The sequence below is a fragment of the Pseudophryne corroboree genome, chromosome 5, assembly GCF_028390025.1.
Source record: "Pseudophryne corroboree isolate aPseCor3 chromosome 5, aPseCor3.hap2, whole genome shotgun sequence".
Taxonomy (NCBI): Eukaryota; Metazoa; Chordata; class Amphibia; order Anura; family Myobatrachidae; genus Pseudophryne; species Pseudophryne corroboree.
The window spans coordinates 788,778,990-788,795,870 of NC_086448.1; the positions used below are offsets into that span (position 1 = coordinate 788,778,990).

Consider the following 16,881-nt stretch of genomic DNA (forward strand, 5'->3'; position numbering starts at 1 on the left):
GGGGCCGGACTGGGACTAAAAATAGGCCCTGGCATTTTTGAAGCACACAGGCCCACCTCTGTGACTCCTCCCCTTACTATTCCTGACTCCTCCCACTTATTAGTCTATGCTCTTACAAATATAATTAATATTCTAACAACATACAAGCGTACATCATTCTCTATTAAAATACACACAACCAGTGGTTGAAGAGGAAATTTTCAAGTGGGGGTATGGAAATGTGAACTTTGTAATTAAGCGCGCGCGCACTCCGGATAAGGGGGCGTGGCCTTCAGTGTAGTTTACCACACCATACACCCCTTATACGCATTATGCACCACAATAGTAGAAGCCCTTATACTATCTAGTACTGGTGCCTCTTTCACATTATACCACACAGTATGAGCCAAAATTCACATTATAGCACCCGGTATGAGCCGAAATTTACATTATATGCCCCCAATAGTGCAGTGCCAGATCCACAACTGCCCCCACAGTGCCAGGTATACAAATGCCCCCACAGTGCCAGGTATACAAATGCCCACACAGTGCCAGGTATACAAATGCCTCCACAGTTCCAGGTATACAAATGCCCCACAGTGCCAGGTATACAAATGCCCCACAGTGCCAGGTATACAGATGCCCCCACAGTGCCAGATCCACAAATGCCCCCACAGTGCCATATCCACAAATACCCCCACAGTGCCAGGTATACAAATGCCCCCACAGTGCCAGATTCACAATTGCCCCCACAGTGTCAGATCCGCAATTGCCCCCACAATGTCATGTAATACCTGACACTGTGGGGGCAATTGTGGATCTGACACTGTGGGGGCAATTGTATACCTGACAGGTATACAAATGCTCCCACAGTGCCAGGTAAACAATTGCCCCCACAGTGCCAGGTATACAAATGCCCACAGTGCCAGCCAATTACCCCCACAGTGCCAGGTATACAATTGCCCCCACAGCAGCCAGTGCTGCAGCTGCTTACCGCTGCTGCACTGCTGCTGCTGCTGCTGCTTCTCCTCTGGGCTCCGGCTGTGAGTGACGGGTGAGTCAGGAGAGGTAGCGTCCGCCAGTGCGGCTGTGTCTGGTGCGGCGGCGTATAGCGGACTTCGTTCAAACCAGCCGCCGGTTCCTGAGCCAATCAGAGCTCGCGGACCGGTGGCTTCTGATTGGCTCACGAACCGGCGGCTGGTTTGAAGTCCGCTATACGCCGCCGCGCCAGACACAGCCGCGCTGGCGGGCGTTCTCCTCTCCTGACAGCTGAGACACGCTGCTGCCGGACTTAGCGGCAGCGTGTATCAGTGAGCGCTGGACCGGCCCACGTGGCCATCGGCCCTTCTGGCATTTGCCAGAAGTCCCAGATGGCCAGTCCGGCCCTGCACACACTACATGCAGCCACACACACTACATACAGCCACCCACACTACATACAGCCATACACACACACTACATGCAGCCACACACACTACATACAGCCACACACACTACATACAGCCACACACACACTACATGCAGCCACACACACACTACATGCAGCCACACACATAGCCACAAACACTATATACAGCCACACACACACTACATGCAGCCACACACATAGCCACGCACACTACATACAGCCACACACACACACTACATGCAGCCACACACACAGCCACCTACACTACATACAGCTACCCACACTACATACAGCCACACACACACTACATGCAGCCACACACATAGCCACAAATACTATATACAGCCACACACACACTACATGCAGCCACACACATAGCCACCTACACTACATACAGCCACCCACACTACATACAGCCACACACACACTACATGCAGCCACACACATAGCCACGCACACTACATACAGCCACCCACACTACATACAGCCACACACACACTACATGCAGCCACACACATAGCCACAAACACTACATACAGCCACACACACACTACATGCAGCCACACACATAGCCACACACACTACATACAGCCACACACACACTACATACAGCCACACACATAGCCACGCACACTACATACAGCCACCCACACTACATACAGCCACCCACACTACATACAGCCACACACACTACATGCAGCCACACACACTACATACAGCCACACACACTACATGCAGCCACACACACTACATGCAGCCACACACACACACTACATGCAGCCACACACACTACATGCAGCCACACACACTACATGCAGCCACACACACACTACATGCAGCCACACACACTGCATTGATCTGTGTAGCTGCAATTACTTAAACTAACAATTACAGCTAGCTATGTAGTTAGAATTTACAAGGCCTGGGATACAGGAGCAAATAGCTCACGTATTATATGTCTGACTGTGGTGTATGAGGTTGGGTGTTTAAGTTCCATGTAGTGTAACCTGAGCAATGTGTGTTTAAAATACAGGGGGCTTTAACTAAAAGTTATTATTGACAAGATACACACAAATCACACTGGGTGGATGCAGTACCGATGTTTGCAGAGCTTAGTGATTTTTGGATACTGCGCCTGCATGATAAGTCTAGGACACCATAACTGCGCAAGAGCAAACCAAGGTGCGAGATGGCTTACGTATTGCATACAACATCGCTATTACTTGAAACAGAGTCAGCGACCCATGGGTGTATCCAGGGTGAAGACTGGGAGGTGACCTAAAGTGATCGTAATAAGAGGGCGTGTTTCAGCAGGCGACTGTGGTCACTTTCGCAGTACTGTAGCCACAATGGCCACATCTTCATAATGTTACAAGGGAGACTCTGCACCAGGCAGGGGATACTCGAGGTGTCTATAGTGCGACCAAAGGTGTGTTGATGGTGGAGTGATGGAATCTAGTGTCACAGTTGAGCAATGCTCAGATATGCAGAGTGGGCATTGCGGGGTTGTTCAGTCTGTAGCACGGTAGTGCACAAGGAGAATGCTTACACCAGCAGTTGTATATTTCTGCACCTGAGAATCCATAACAAATCTAAACCACACATGATCTGTGCGCATCTCCGAATCAGGGCGACTGATCACAACTTAAGTGTATGAGTATGGTATATGAGGGCTGGTGTTCAAATTCCTTGGTGTCCAGAAAGTAAATGTACTGGTATCCGGTCTATAGATCTACACTAAAAAGGTCTACAGTCAATAGGTAGACCACTAATGGGTGACATGTATTAGGCTGACAGGGTCAAAAGGTAGAAAGTTCAAAAGGTTGACACACATATTGTCGACACAAATTTTTCCATTGTTTTTTCATACTTTACCATTGGGAATAGTAACCTGTGCCGAAATGCAGCAGTAGCGGAGCGAGAGGACATGGTACACTAATGGGGGCTTGTTTGTGAAAAAAAGTGCCAATACACCCCAAATAGCAAAAAAATAAACATTTATTGTGTCTACCTTTTTTTGGTGTCAACCTTTTGACCCTATCGACTTTTTCTACTATCTATTCAATGTCGACCTTTTGACCCTGCTGACCAATTGACTGTAAACCTTTTTAATGTAGATCTAATAATCCACACCCAATGTAACATAGGCTGCCCCAGCAGCCTTCATCTTCAATACATTCAATGGGGGTCATTCCGACTCGATCGCTCGATGCAGTTTCCCGCAGCGTAGCAATCGGGTCGTTGGGGGGGGGGGGGGCGCGGCGAGCCGCTGCATGACGTCACACGCAGCCGATGCGGGCCGGGGAGCGACAAGTAGCTCCCGACCAGCACGCTAAAGCTGCGCTGGTCGGGAGCTACGCTTGAAGTGCTTTGCACTTCTGCGGGAGGGCCGGCACTGACATGTGGGGCGCACTAGCCCTGTGCTGGGCGTCCCCCTGCATGTCAGTGTGAATGATCGTAGCTGTGCTAAATTTGGCACAGCTACGATCATCTCGGAATGACCCCCAATGTGTGAGTGTTTGTCTTACTTGCGATGCATCTAATAATAAGAATTTACTTACCGATAATTCTATTTCTCGTAGTCCGTAGTGGATGCTGGGGACTCCGTAAGGACCATGGGGAATAGCGGCTCCGCAGGAGACTGGGCACAAAAGTAAAGCTTTAGAACAGGCCTGGCCAACCTGTGGCTCTCCAGATGTTGTGAAACTACACATCCCAGCATGCCCTGTCACAGTTTTAGCCTTCCCTAATAGCAAAACTGTAGCAAAGCATGATGGGACTTGTAGTTTTACAACAGCTGGAGAGCCACAGGTTGGCCAGGCCTGCTTTAGAACTACCTGGTGTGCACTGGCTCCTCCCCCTATGACCCTCCTCCAAGCCTCAGTTAGGATACTGTGCCCGGACGAGCGTACACAATAAGGAAGGATTTTGAATCCCGGGTAAGACTCATACAAGCCACACCAATCACACCATATAACTTGTGATCTAAACCCAGTTAACAGCATGATAACAGAGGAGCCTCTAGAAAAGATGGCTCACTACAGCAATAACCCGATTTTTTGGTAACAATAACTATGTACCAGTATTGCAGACAATCCGCACTTGGGATGGGCGCCCAGCATCCACTACGGACTACGAGAAATAGAATTATCGGTAAGTAAATTCTTATTTTCTCTGACGTCCTAGTGGATGCTGGGGACTCCGTAAGGACCATGGGGATTATGCCAAAGCTCCCAAACGGGCGGGAGAGTGCGGATGACTCTGCAGCACCAAATGAGAGAACTCCAGGTCCTCCTCAGCCAGGGTATCAAATTTGTAGAATTTTACAAACGTATTTGCTCCTGACCAAGTAACTGCTCGGCAAAGTTGTAAAGCCGAGACCCCTCGGGCAGCCACCCAAGATGAGCCCACCTTCCTTGTGGAGTGGGCATTTACAGATTTTTGGCTGTGGCAGGCCTGCCACAGAATGTGCAAGCTGAATTGTACTACAAATCCAACGAGCAATAGTCTGCTTAGAAGCAGGAGCACCCAGCTTGTTGGGTGCATACAGAATAAACAACGAGTCAGATTTTCTGACTCCAGCCGTCCTGGAAACCTATATTTCCAGGGCCCTGACAACGTCTAGCAACTTGGAGTCCTCCAAGTCCCTAGTAGCCGCAGGCACCACAATAGGTTGATTCAGGTGAAATGCTGAAAACCACCTTAGGGAGAAACTGAGGACGAGTCCTCAATTCCGCCCTGTCCGAATGGAAAATCAGATGAGGGCTTTTACAGGATAAAGCCGCCAATTCTGACACGCACCTGGCCCAGGCCAGGGCCAACAGCATGACCACTTTCCATGTGAGATATTTTAACTCCACATATTTAAGTGGTTCAACCAATGTGACGTTTGGAACCCAAAAACTATATTGAGATCCCAAGGTGCCACTGGAGGCACAAAAGGAGGCTGTATATACAGTACCCCTTTTACAAACGTCTGAACTTCAGGGACTGAAGCTAGTTCTTTTTGGAAGAAAATTGACAGGGCCGAAATTTGAACCTTAATGGACCCCAATTTCAGGCCCATAGACACTCCTGTTTGCAGGAAATGTAGGAATCGACCTAGTTGAAAATTCCTCCGTCGGGGCCTTACTGGCCTCGCACCACGCAACATATTTTCGCCAAATGCGGTGATAATGTTTTGCGGTGATATCCTTCCTGACTTTGATCAGGATAGGAATGACTTCATCCGGAATGCCTTTCTCCTTCAGGATCCGGCGTTCAACCGCCATGCCGTCAAACGCAGCCGCGGTAAGTCTTGGAACAGACAGGGTCCTTGCTGGAGCAGGTCCCTTCTTAGAGGTAGAGGCCACGGATCCTCCGTGAGCATCTCTTGAAGTTCCGGTTACCAAGTCCTTCTTGGCCAATCCGGAGCCACGAATATAGTGCTTACTCCTCTCCATCTTCTAATTCTCAGTACCTTGGGTATGAGAGGCAGAGGAGGGAACACATACACTGACTGGTACACCCACGGTGTTACCAGAGCGTCTACAGCTATTGCCTGAGGGTCCCTTGACCTGGCGCAATACTTGTCGAGTTTTATAAACATGTGGAAGACTTCTGGGTGAAGTCCCCACTCTCCCGGGTGGAGGTCGTGTCTGCTGAGGAAGTCTGCTTCCCAGTTGTCCACTCCCGGAATGAATACTGCTGACAGTGCTATCACATGATTTTCCGCCCAGCGAAGAATCCTTGCAGCTTCTGCCATTGCCCTCCTGCTTCTTGTGCCACCCTGTCTGTTTACGTGGGTGACTGCCGTGATGTTGTCCGAATGGATCAACTCCGGGTGACCTTGAAGCAGAGGTCTTGCTGAGCTTAGAGCATTGTAAATGGCCCTTAGCTTCAGGATATTTATGTGAAGTGATGTCTCCAGGCTTGACCATAAGCCCTGGAAATTCCTTCCCTGTGTGACTGCTCCCCAGCCTCGCAGGCTGGCATCCGTGGTCACCAGGACCCAGTCCTGAATGTCGAATCTGCGGCCCTCTAGAAGATGAGCACTCTGCAACCACCACAGGAGAGACACCCTTGTCCTTGGTGACAGGGTTATCCACTGATGCATCTGAAGATGCGACCCGGACCATTTGTCCAGCAGGTCCCACTGGAAAGTTCTTGCGTGGAATCTGCCGAATGGGATTGCTTCGAAGGAAGCCACCATTTTTCCCAGAACCCTTTCATTGATGTACTGAGACTTGGCTCGGTTATAGGAGGTTCCCGACTAGCTCGGATAACTCCCTGACTTTCTCCTCCGGGAGAAACACCTTTTTCTGGACTGTGTCCAGGATCATCCCTAGGAACAGAAGACGAGTCGTCGGAATCAGCTGCGATTTTGGAATATTGAGAATCCAATCGTGCTGCCGCAACACTACCTGAGATAGTGCTACACCGACCTCCAACTGTTCCCTGGATCTTACCCTTATCAGGGGATCGTCCAAGTAAGGGATAACTAAAATTCCCTTCCTTCGAAGGAGTATCATCATTTCGGCCATTACCTTGGTAAAGACCCGGGGTGCCGTGGACCATCCATACGGCAGCGTCTGAAACTGATAGTGACAGTTCTGTACCACAAACCTGAGGTACCCTTGGTGAGAAGGGTAAATTGGGACATGAAGGTAAGCATCCTTGATGTCCCGAGACATCATGTAGTCCCCTTCTTCCAGGTTCGCAATCACTGCTCTGAGTGACTCAACCTTGAATTTGAACCTCCGTATGTAAGTGTTCAAGATTTTAGATTTAGAATCGGTCTCACCGAGCCGTCCGGCTTCGGTACCACAACAGTGTGGAATAATACCCCGTTCCCTGTTGCAGGAGGGGTACCTTGATTATCACCTGCTGGGAATACAGCTTGTGAATGGCTTCCAAAACTGCCTCCCTGTCAGAGGGAGACGTCGGTAAAGCCGACTTTAGGAAACGGCGAGGGGGAGACGTCTCGAATTCCAATTTGTACCCCTGAGATATCTGAAGGATCCAGGGGTCTACTTGCGAGTGAGCCCACTGCGTGCTGAAATTCATTGAGACGGGCCCCCACCGTGCCTGAGTCTGCTTGTAAAGCCCCAGCGTCATACTGAGGGCTTGGCAGAGGCGGGAGAGGGCTTCTGTTCCTGGGAACTGGCTGATTTCTGCAGCCTTTTTTCTCTCCCTCTGTCACAGGGCAGAAATGAGGAACCTTTTGCCCGCTTGCCCACGAAAGGACTGCGCCTGATAATACGGCGTCTTCATATGTTGAGAGGCGACCTGGGGTACAAACGTGGATTTCCCAGCTGTTGCCGTGGCCACCAGGTCTGAAAGACCGACCCCAAATAACTCCTCCCCTTTATAAGGCAATACTTCCAAATGCCGTTTGGAATCCGCATCACCTGACCACTGTCGTGTCCATAACCCTCTACTGGCAGAAATGGACAACGCACTTAGACTTGATGCCAGTCGGCAAATATTCCGCTGTGCATCACGCATATATAGAAATGCATCTTTTAAATGCTCTATAGGCAATAATATACTGTCCCTATCTAGGGTATCAATATTTTCAGTCAGGGAATCCGACCACGCCAACCCAGCACTGCACATCCAGGCTGAGGCGATTGCTGGTCGCAGTATAACACCAGTATGTGTGTAAATACATTTTAGGATGCCCTCCTGCTTTCTATCAGCAGGATCCTTAAGGGCGGCCATCTCAGGAGAGGGTAGAGCCCTTGTTCTTACAAGCGTGTGAGCGCTTTATCCACCCTAGGGGGTGTTTCCCAACGCACCCTAACCTCTGGCGGGAAAGGATATAATGCCAATAAAATTTTAGAAATTATCAGTTGTTATCGGGGGAAACACACGCATCATCACACACCTCATTTTAATTTCTCAGATTCAGGAAAACTACAGGTAGTTTTTCCTCACCGAACATAATACCCCTTTTTGGTGGTACTCGTATTATCAGAAATGTGTAAAACATTTTTCATTGCCTCAATCATGTAACGTGTGGCCCTACTGGAAGTCACATTTGTCTCTTCACCGTCGACACTGGAGTCAGTATCCGTGTCGGCGTCTGTATCTGCCATCTGAGGTAACAGGCGCTTTAGAGCCCCTGACGGCCTATGAGACGTCTGGACAGGCACAAGCTGAGTAGCCGGCTGTCTCATGTCAACCACTGTCTTTTATACAGAGCTGACACTGTCACGTAATTCCTTCCAACAGTTCATCCACTCAGGTGTCGACCCCCTAGGGGGTGACATCACTATTACAGGCAATCTGCTCCGTCTCCACATCATTTTTCTCCTCATACATGTCGACACAAACGTACCGACACACAGCACACACACAGGGAATGCTCTGATAGAGGACAGGACCCCACTAGCCCTTTGGGGAGACAGAGGGAGAGTTTGCCAGCACACACCAGAGCGCTATATATATATACAGGGATAACCTTATATAAGTGTTTTTCCCCCTATAGCTGCTGTATTTTTAATACTGCGCGTAATTAGTGCCCCCCTCTCTTTTTTAACCCTTTCTGTAGTGTAGTGACTGCAGGGGAGAGCCAGGGAGCTTCCCTCCAACGGAGCTGTGAGGGAAAATGGCGCCAGCGTGCTGAGGAGATAAGCTCCGCCCCCTTCTCGGCGGCCTTATCTCCCGTTTTTCTGTGTATTCTGGCAGGGGTTAAATTCATCCATATAGCCCAGGAGCTATATGTGATGCATTTTTTGCCATCCAAGGTGTTTCTATTGCGTCTCAGGGCGCCCCCCCCCCAGCGCCCTGCACCCTCAGTGACCGGAGTGTGAAGTGTGCTGAGAGCAATGGCGCACAGCTGCAGTGCTGTGCGCTACCTTGTTGAAGACAGGACGTCTTCTGCCGCCGATTTTCCGGACCTCTTCTGTCTTCTGGCTCTGTAAGGGGGCCGGCGGCGCGGCTCTGGGACCGAGCTCCATGGCTGGGCCTGTGATCGGTCCCTCTGGAGCTAATGGTGTCCAGTAGCCTAAGAAGCCCAATCCACTCTGCACGCAGGTGAGTTCGCTTCTTCTCCCCTTAGTCCCTCGATGCAGTGAGCCTGTTGCCAGCAGGTCTCACTGAACATAAAAAACCTAAAACTAAACTTTTCACTAAGCAGCTCAGGAGAGCCACCTAGTGTGCACCCTTCTCGTTCGGGCACAAAAATCTAACTGAGGCTTGGAGGAGGGTCATAGGGGGAGGAGCCAGTGCATACCAGGTAGTTCTAAAGCTTTACTTTTGTGCCCAGTCTCCTGCGGAGCCGCTATTCCCCATGGTCCTTACGGAGTCCCCAGCATCCACTAGGACGTCAGAGAAAAACTGTTTTCATTACATAGCAATGGATACGTACAGCTGTATTTCTTCTTATTTACTGTTTTATTACCTTGTTATGGTTAAGCCATAAATATTTTAACATACGAAACCTTGATAGATCAGCGACTTCTCTCAGTCCCCTGTAGGGAGATAAAAGATAAAAAGAGTTTAAGGCAGTGGCTCTTGAGCCGCATGAGGCTCTTTCTTTATTTAAATGTGGCTCCCAACACTCTAAATCATGTGACCACAACAGATACAGAAACCGCTGCACTCCAGCCAGACACGCAGCGGCACTACAGGGACTGAAAATTGAAGGAGCCAGATACTAGAGGCGAGACACCCACTGGCAAACAGAGAACAAATAAGGGGCTGCAGCAATGGCACGACTTGGTGGGAGAACTTTAGTGACACATGAGGGTGGGCTAGAGTGACACAAGGCGGAGCTGGCTGGAGTGACACAGAACGGTCCTGGAAGGAGTGACACATGGAGGAGCTGACTGGAGTGATGAAGGAGGGTGCTGGCTGGAGTGACATTGGGGGAAGCTGGCTGGAGTGACATAGGAAGGTGGTAGCAGGAGTGACACATGGGGAGCTGGCTGGAGTGACATGGGGGGTGCTGGCTGGAGTGACATAGGAGGGTGCTAGCAGGAGTGACAATGGGAGAGCTGGCTGGAGTGACATGGGGGGTGCTGGTAGGAGTGACATAGGAGGGTGGTAGCAGGAGTGACACATGGGAGAGCTGGCAAGAGTGACATAGGAGGGTGGTAGCAGGAGTGACACATGGGGAGCTGGCTGGAGTGACATGGGGGGTGCTGGCTGGAGTGACATAGGAGGGTGCTAGCAGGATTGTCGCATGGGGAGCTGGCTGGAGTGACACAGGAGGGAGCTGGCTGGAGTAACACATGGGGGAACGTAAGTTTATTATGTGAAAGTGGTTTTTTCAATGGATCTGACTTTAATTTTTTTTTATTTTATGTTGTTCTGACTTTTTCAATGTATTTTATACCAGGGGCGTGGCCTGGCAGGCACAAGGCCACATTCCATTTTTGCATGTCTGCCTTCGGCTCGATGTCGGCTCTTTGACACTGACTGGTTGGCCGCCCCTGGCTTAGGGGGTTATTCTCAGTTGGACGCTATGTTGCTAAAATCACAGACAGTCGATTTTCGTCCGTTTTGCGAATGTGCCGCAATCACATCGCATACACGCGGATGTTCACAATGCGATTGCATCCCGGAAGGATGCGATCACAATGTGACTGACAGGTGGCGGGCGGTCGGCACTGGCAACGCGGTATTGGTGGGGAGCAGTGCAAGAAACTCAGGTTTATCATGGCAGTTTTCTGGACAGCCGGAATAACGTCGCCTGCGTTTACTGTGACGGGAAACACGTGGCGGTGCGCCGGTATACGCAGACTGGCTTCATATACAGGGACTGACCTCTATTCGCTGCTTTCTGAGATGCAAATGCAAATGAATTGCTATCGTATCGCTGGGTGGCGCTACACATGCTGGGCGGCCTTACCCTATACTGGGTGGCGCTACACATGCTGGGCGGCCTTACCCTATACTGGGTGGCGCTACACATGCTGGGCGGCCTTACCCTGTACTGGGTGGCGCTACACATGCTGGGCGGCCTTACCCTATACTGGGTGGCGCTACACATGCTGGGCGGCCTTACCCTATACTGGGTGGCGCTACACATGCTGGGCGGCCTTACCCTATACTGGGTGGCGCTACACATGCTGGGCGGCCTTACCCTATACTGGGTGGCGCTACACATGCTGGGCGGCCTTACCCTATACTGGGTGGCGCTACACATGCTGGGCGGCCTTACACTGTACTGGGTGGCGCTACACATGCTGGGCGGCCTTACACTGTACTGGGTGGCGCTACACATGCTGGGCGGCCTTACCCTATACTGGGTGGCGCTACACATGCTGGGCGGCCTTACCATGTACTGGGTGGCGCTACACATGCTGGGCGGCCTTACCCTGTACTGGGTGGCGCTACACATGCTGGGCGGCCTTACCCTGTACTGAGTGGCGCTACACATGCTGGGCGGCCTTACCCTGTACTGGGTGGCGCTACACATGCTGGGCGGCCTTACCCTGTACTGGGTGGCGCTACACATGCTGGGCGGCCTTACCCTGTACTGGGTGGCGCTACATATGCTGGGCGGCCTTACCCTGTACTGGGTGGCGCTACACATGCTGGGCGGCCTTACCCTGTACTGGGTGGCGCTACACATGCTGGGCGGCCTTACCCTGTACTGGGTGGCGCTACACATGCTGGGCGGCCTTGCCCTGTGCTGGGTGGCGCTACACATGCTGGGTGGCCTTACCCTGTACTGGGTGGCGCTACACATGCTGGGCGGCCTTGCCCTGTGCTGGGTGGCGCTACACATGCTGGGCGGCCTTACCCTATACTGGGTGGCGCTACACATGCTGGGCGGCCTTACCCTGTACTGGGTGGCGCTACACATGCTGGGCGGCCTTACCCTATACTGGGTGGCGCTACACATGCTGGGCGGCCTTACCCTATACTGGGTGGCGCTACACATGCTGGGCGGCCTTACCCTGTACTGGGTGGCACTACACATGCTGGGCGGCCTTACCCTGTACTGGGTGGCGCTACACATGCTGGGCAGCTTTGCCCTGTGCTGGGAGGCGCTACACATACTGGGCGGCCTTGCCCTGTGCTGGACGGTGCTTCTCATGCTGGGCGGCCTTGCCCTGTGCTGGGTGGCGCTACACATGCTAGGCGGCCTTGCCCTGTGCTGGGCGGTGCTTCTCATGCTGGGCGGCCTTGTCCTGTGCTGGGCGGTGCTTCTCATGCTGGGCGGCCTTGCCCTGTGCTGGGCGGTGCTTCTCATGCTGGGTGGCCTTGCCCTGTGCTGGACGGCCCCCAGCATGTGAGTTTCTCAGTAGCGGTTTTTGCAAAACTACTACTGACTCTAAATAACCCCCTTAGTTTGTTATACATCGGGGGGAATGCAAATGTTTGAAAAGTCAGTTGGGAGTCTGTTTTTTGCTATCTAATAGACAGGGGGAAAAAGACACCCAACCGACTTTTCAAACATTTGAATTCCCCCCATTATGTTTCCATAAACTGTTTGATCTTACACACGGTATAATGCAGGTCAGAGGTCTGTTGGGGATCCTGCTTCTTTCAGTATGTCTCAGTCTTTGACATCCATTCCCCTCCTCACATCATGTCACTGCCCCTGTCATAGATATGCAGCCCTGTCCTCACTGACACATCACTCATCTGATATACTCTGTGCTGCTGGGATACTGCTCCTTCCACTATATAACTCTCAGTCTGTGGCTTCCTGCTGCCTCCATTCCCCTCCTCACATCATGTCACTGCCCCTGTCACATGCAGCCCTGTCATCACTGACACATCACTCATCTCCTGATATACTCTGTGCTGCTGGGGACCCTGCGTCTTCCACTATATACCTCTCAGTCGGTGGCTTCCTGCTGCCTCCATTCCTCTCCTCACATCCTGTCACTGCCCCTGTCACATGCAGCCTTGTCCTCACTAGCAAATCACTAATCTCCTGATATACTCTGTGCTGCTGGGGACCCTGCTCCTTCCACTATACAACTCTCAGTCTGTGGATTCCTGCTGCCTCCATTCCCCTCCTCACATCATGTCACTGCCCCCGTCACCTGCAGCCCTGTCCTCACTGACACATCACTCATCTCCTGATATACTCTGTGCTGCTGGGGACCCTGCGTCTTCCACTATATAACTCTCAGTCGGCGGCTTCCTGCTGCCTCCATTCCTCTCCTCTCATCCTGTCACTGCCCCTGTCACATGCAGCCTTGTCCACACTAACACATCACCCATCTCCTGATACACTCTGTGCTGCTGAGGGGCCCTGCTCCTCCCACTATATTAGTCTTAATCTGTGACATCCTGCTGCCTCCATTCTCCTCCTCACATGTCACATGCATAGCTCCCAACACTGCAAAATCGGGACTGAGTCAAAGTCCCCCTGTGACCCCCCCCCCCCCCCCCCCCCTCCCCCCCCCTCCTGGAAATGTGGTGTCAGATAAGGGGGTAGGTCTGCTGGCATGAAAATATGTAGAGCTGCCCACACACTATACACTGTATGGCACCTGTATGCAGAGTCCTTTGAACACTCCAAGCTGCACTGCTGGAGCATTACTGGCTGCAGGGTACCATTACAGGCAGATGCAGGGGCCGCAGGGCAGCGATGGTGCCGCTCCCAGGTCCGTGGGCGATGACACTGCTGGCACACCCCTCCCTATGTCCTTGCGTATGTCTGAATTAACAGTTACTCAAAATTGTCAAGACCCAGTATATCATGTAAATAACTTACACACCCAAGTTGATGAGGATATAATAGTTACTGTATACCTGACATACTCACTTTCTGCCTAGGTACAGCTCAGACACATCAGAGTCCGTCTTGTACGCACGTTGCTGCATCTGTTCTTCTATCATCTGCATCAATATATTTACAGATGTGTTATTATTGTACATACATACAGTATATAGCACTTACTGAGCCTCTTTCTTACATATAGGTAAATGTATTATAGCGGTACGGATCATGCCACTATAACACTTTCTGCTTCGCCTCACTACCGATGCAAAGCAGGAAGGGACAAGGACAAGATGTATAAACATCTTGTCTGCCGAAGCGGGGGAGCGAACAGCTCCCCCCTCCGGCGATGCCCCCCTGAGCTGACAGCACATGGGCTTAGTGCTGATGTGCTGTGTCTTGGAATGAAAATCTGGTAATCAATAAAAGCAAATGACAATCAACCATTTGCTCCCAAACACTGGGAAATGGACAAAACCTGTCGTTCAGACAAATTGGTTAAATCATGAAGTCATCATGTAGCGGTCAGTCTGTGAGATATAGCAGCTGGTATGTAGCGGTCAGTCTGTGAGATGTAGCAGCTGGCATGTAGCGGTCGGTCTGTGAGATGTAGCAGCCGGCATGTAGCGTCAGCCTGTGAGATGTAGCAGCTAACACGTAGCAGCCGGCCTGTGAGATATAGCAGCCGACACGTAGCGGTCAACCTGTGAGATATAGCAGCCGGTCTGTAGCGGTCGGCCTGTGACATATAGCAGCCGGTCTGTAGCGGTCAGCCTGTGAGATATAGCAGCCGGCACGTAGCGGTCAGCCTGTGAGATAAAGCAGCCGCCACTTAGCGGTCAGCCTGTGAGATATTGCAGCCGGCACGTAGCGGTCAGCCTGTGAGATATAGCAGCCAGCATCTAGCGGTCAGCCTGGGAGATAAAGCAGCCGGCATGTAGCAGTCAGCCTGTGAGATATAGCAGCTGGCACATAGAAGTCAGCCTGTGAGATATAGCAGCGAGCACGTATCGGTTGGCCTGTGAGATATAGCAGCCGGCATGTGGCGGTCAGCCTGTGAGATATAGCAGCCAGCATGTAGCGGTCAGCCTGTGAGATATAGCAGCCGGCAAGTAGCGGTCAGCCTGTGAGATATAGCAACCGGCACGTAGCGGTCAGCCTGTGAAATAAAGCAGCCATCACATAACGGTCGGTCTGTAAGATATAGCATCCAGCACGTAGCGGTCAGTCTGTGAGATATAGCAGCCAGCACGTAGCAGTCAGCCTGTGAGATATAGCAGTCAGCACGTAGCGGTCAGCCTGTGAGATATAGCAGCCGGCATGTAGCGGTCAGCCTGTGAGATATAGCAGCCAGTATGTAGCGGTCAGCCTGTGAGATAAAGCAGCCGACGCTTAGCAGTCAGCCTGTGAGATATAGCAGCCGGCATGTAGCGGTCAGCCTGTGAGATACAGCAGCCGGCCTGTATCGGTTGGCCTGTGAGATAAAGCAGTCGGCACGTAGCAGTCAGCCTTTGAGATATAGCAGCCAGCATGTAGCGATCAGCCTGTGAGATATAGCAGCCAGCACGTAGCGGTCAGCCTATGAGATATAGCAGCCGGCACGTAGCGGTCAGCCTGTGAGATATAGCAGCCGGCATGTAGCGGTCGGCCTGTGAGATATAGCAGCCAGTATGTAGCGGTCAGCCTGTGAGATAAAGCAGCCGGGACGTAGCGGTCAGCCTGTGAGATATATCAGCCAGCATGTAGCGGTCAGCCTGTGAGATAAAGCAGCCGACACTTAGCAGTCAGCCTGTGAGATATAGCAGCCGGCATGTAGCGGTCAGCCTGTGAGATATAGCAGCCGGTCTGTATCGGTTGGCCTGTGAGATAAAGCAGTCAGCACGTAGCAGTCAGCCTTTGAGATATAGCAGCCAGCATGTAGCGGTCAGTCTGTGAGATATAGCAGCCGGCACGTAGCGGTCAGCCTGTGAGATATAGCAGCCGGCATGTAGCGGTTGGCCTGTGAGATATAGCAGCCAGTATGTAGCGGTCAGCCTGTGAGATAAAGCAGCCGGGACGTAGCGGTCAGCCTGTGAGATATATCAGCCAGCATGTAGCGGTCAGCCTGTGAGATAAAGCAGCCGGCATGTAGCGGTTGGCCTGTGAGATATAGCAGCCAGTATGTGGCGGTCAGCCTGTGAGATAAAGCAGCCGGGACGTAGCGGTCAGCCTGTGAGATATATCAGCCAGCATGTAGCGGTCAGCCTGTGAGATAAAGCAGCCGACACTTAGCAGTCAGCCTGTGAGATATAGCAGCCGGCATGTAGCGGTCAGCCTGTGAGATATAGCAGCCGGTCTGTAGCGGTCAGCCTGTGAGATATAGCAGCCGGTCTGTAGCGGTCGGCCTGTGAGATAAAGCAGTCGGCACGTAGCAGTCAGCCTGTGAGATATTGCAGCCAGCACGTAGCGGTCAGCCTGTGAGATTCAGCAGCCGGCATGTAGCGGTCAGCCTGTGAGATATAGCAACCGGCACGTAGCGGTCAGCCTGTGAATTAAAGCAGCCGGCACGTAGAGGTCGGCCTGTAAAATATAGCAGCTGGCAGTGGCACGTAGAAGTCGGCCTGTGAGATATAGCAGTTTGCATGTAGCGGTCAGTCTGTGAGATATTGCAGCCGGCACGTAGCGGTCGATCTGTGAGATATAACAGCTGTCTATCTACATTGACTAACTCGACATTCATAATGTCAACATCGCAGAATTATCAACATAACCGCTACCCTTACCCCTAACCTTAGCATAACTCCTAATCCCTAAACCTAACCTTAAAGCTAACGCAATGTTA

General features: G+C 51.7%; 1 protein-coding gene across 1 annotated transcript in view; it reads right to left on the reverse strand.

The window, feature by feature from the left end:
* Positions 1 to 16,881, reverse strand: part of LRRC72 (leucine rich repeat containing 72) — a 98,077-nt gene that overhangs the window by 80,642 nt on the left and 554 nt on the right. The window contains exons 2-3 of the mRNA XM_063924414.1: positions 14,106 to 14,179; positions 9,774 to 9,843 (exon numbers count right to left, since the gene is read on the reverse strand). Coding sequence (XP_063780484.1) covers positions 9,774 to 9,843; positions 14,106 to 14,179 — 144 coding nt within the window. The remainder of the gene's footprint in view (positions 1 to 9,773; positions 9,844 to 14,105; positions 14,180 to 16,881) is intronic.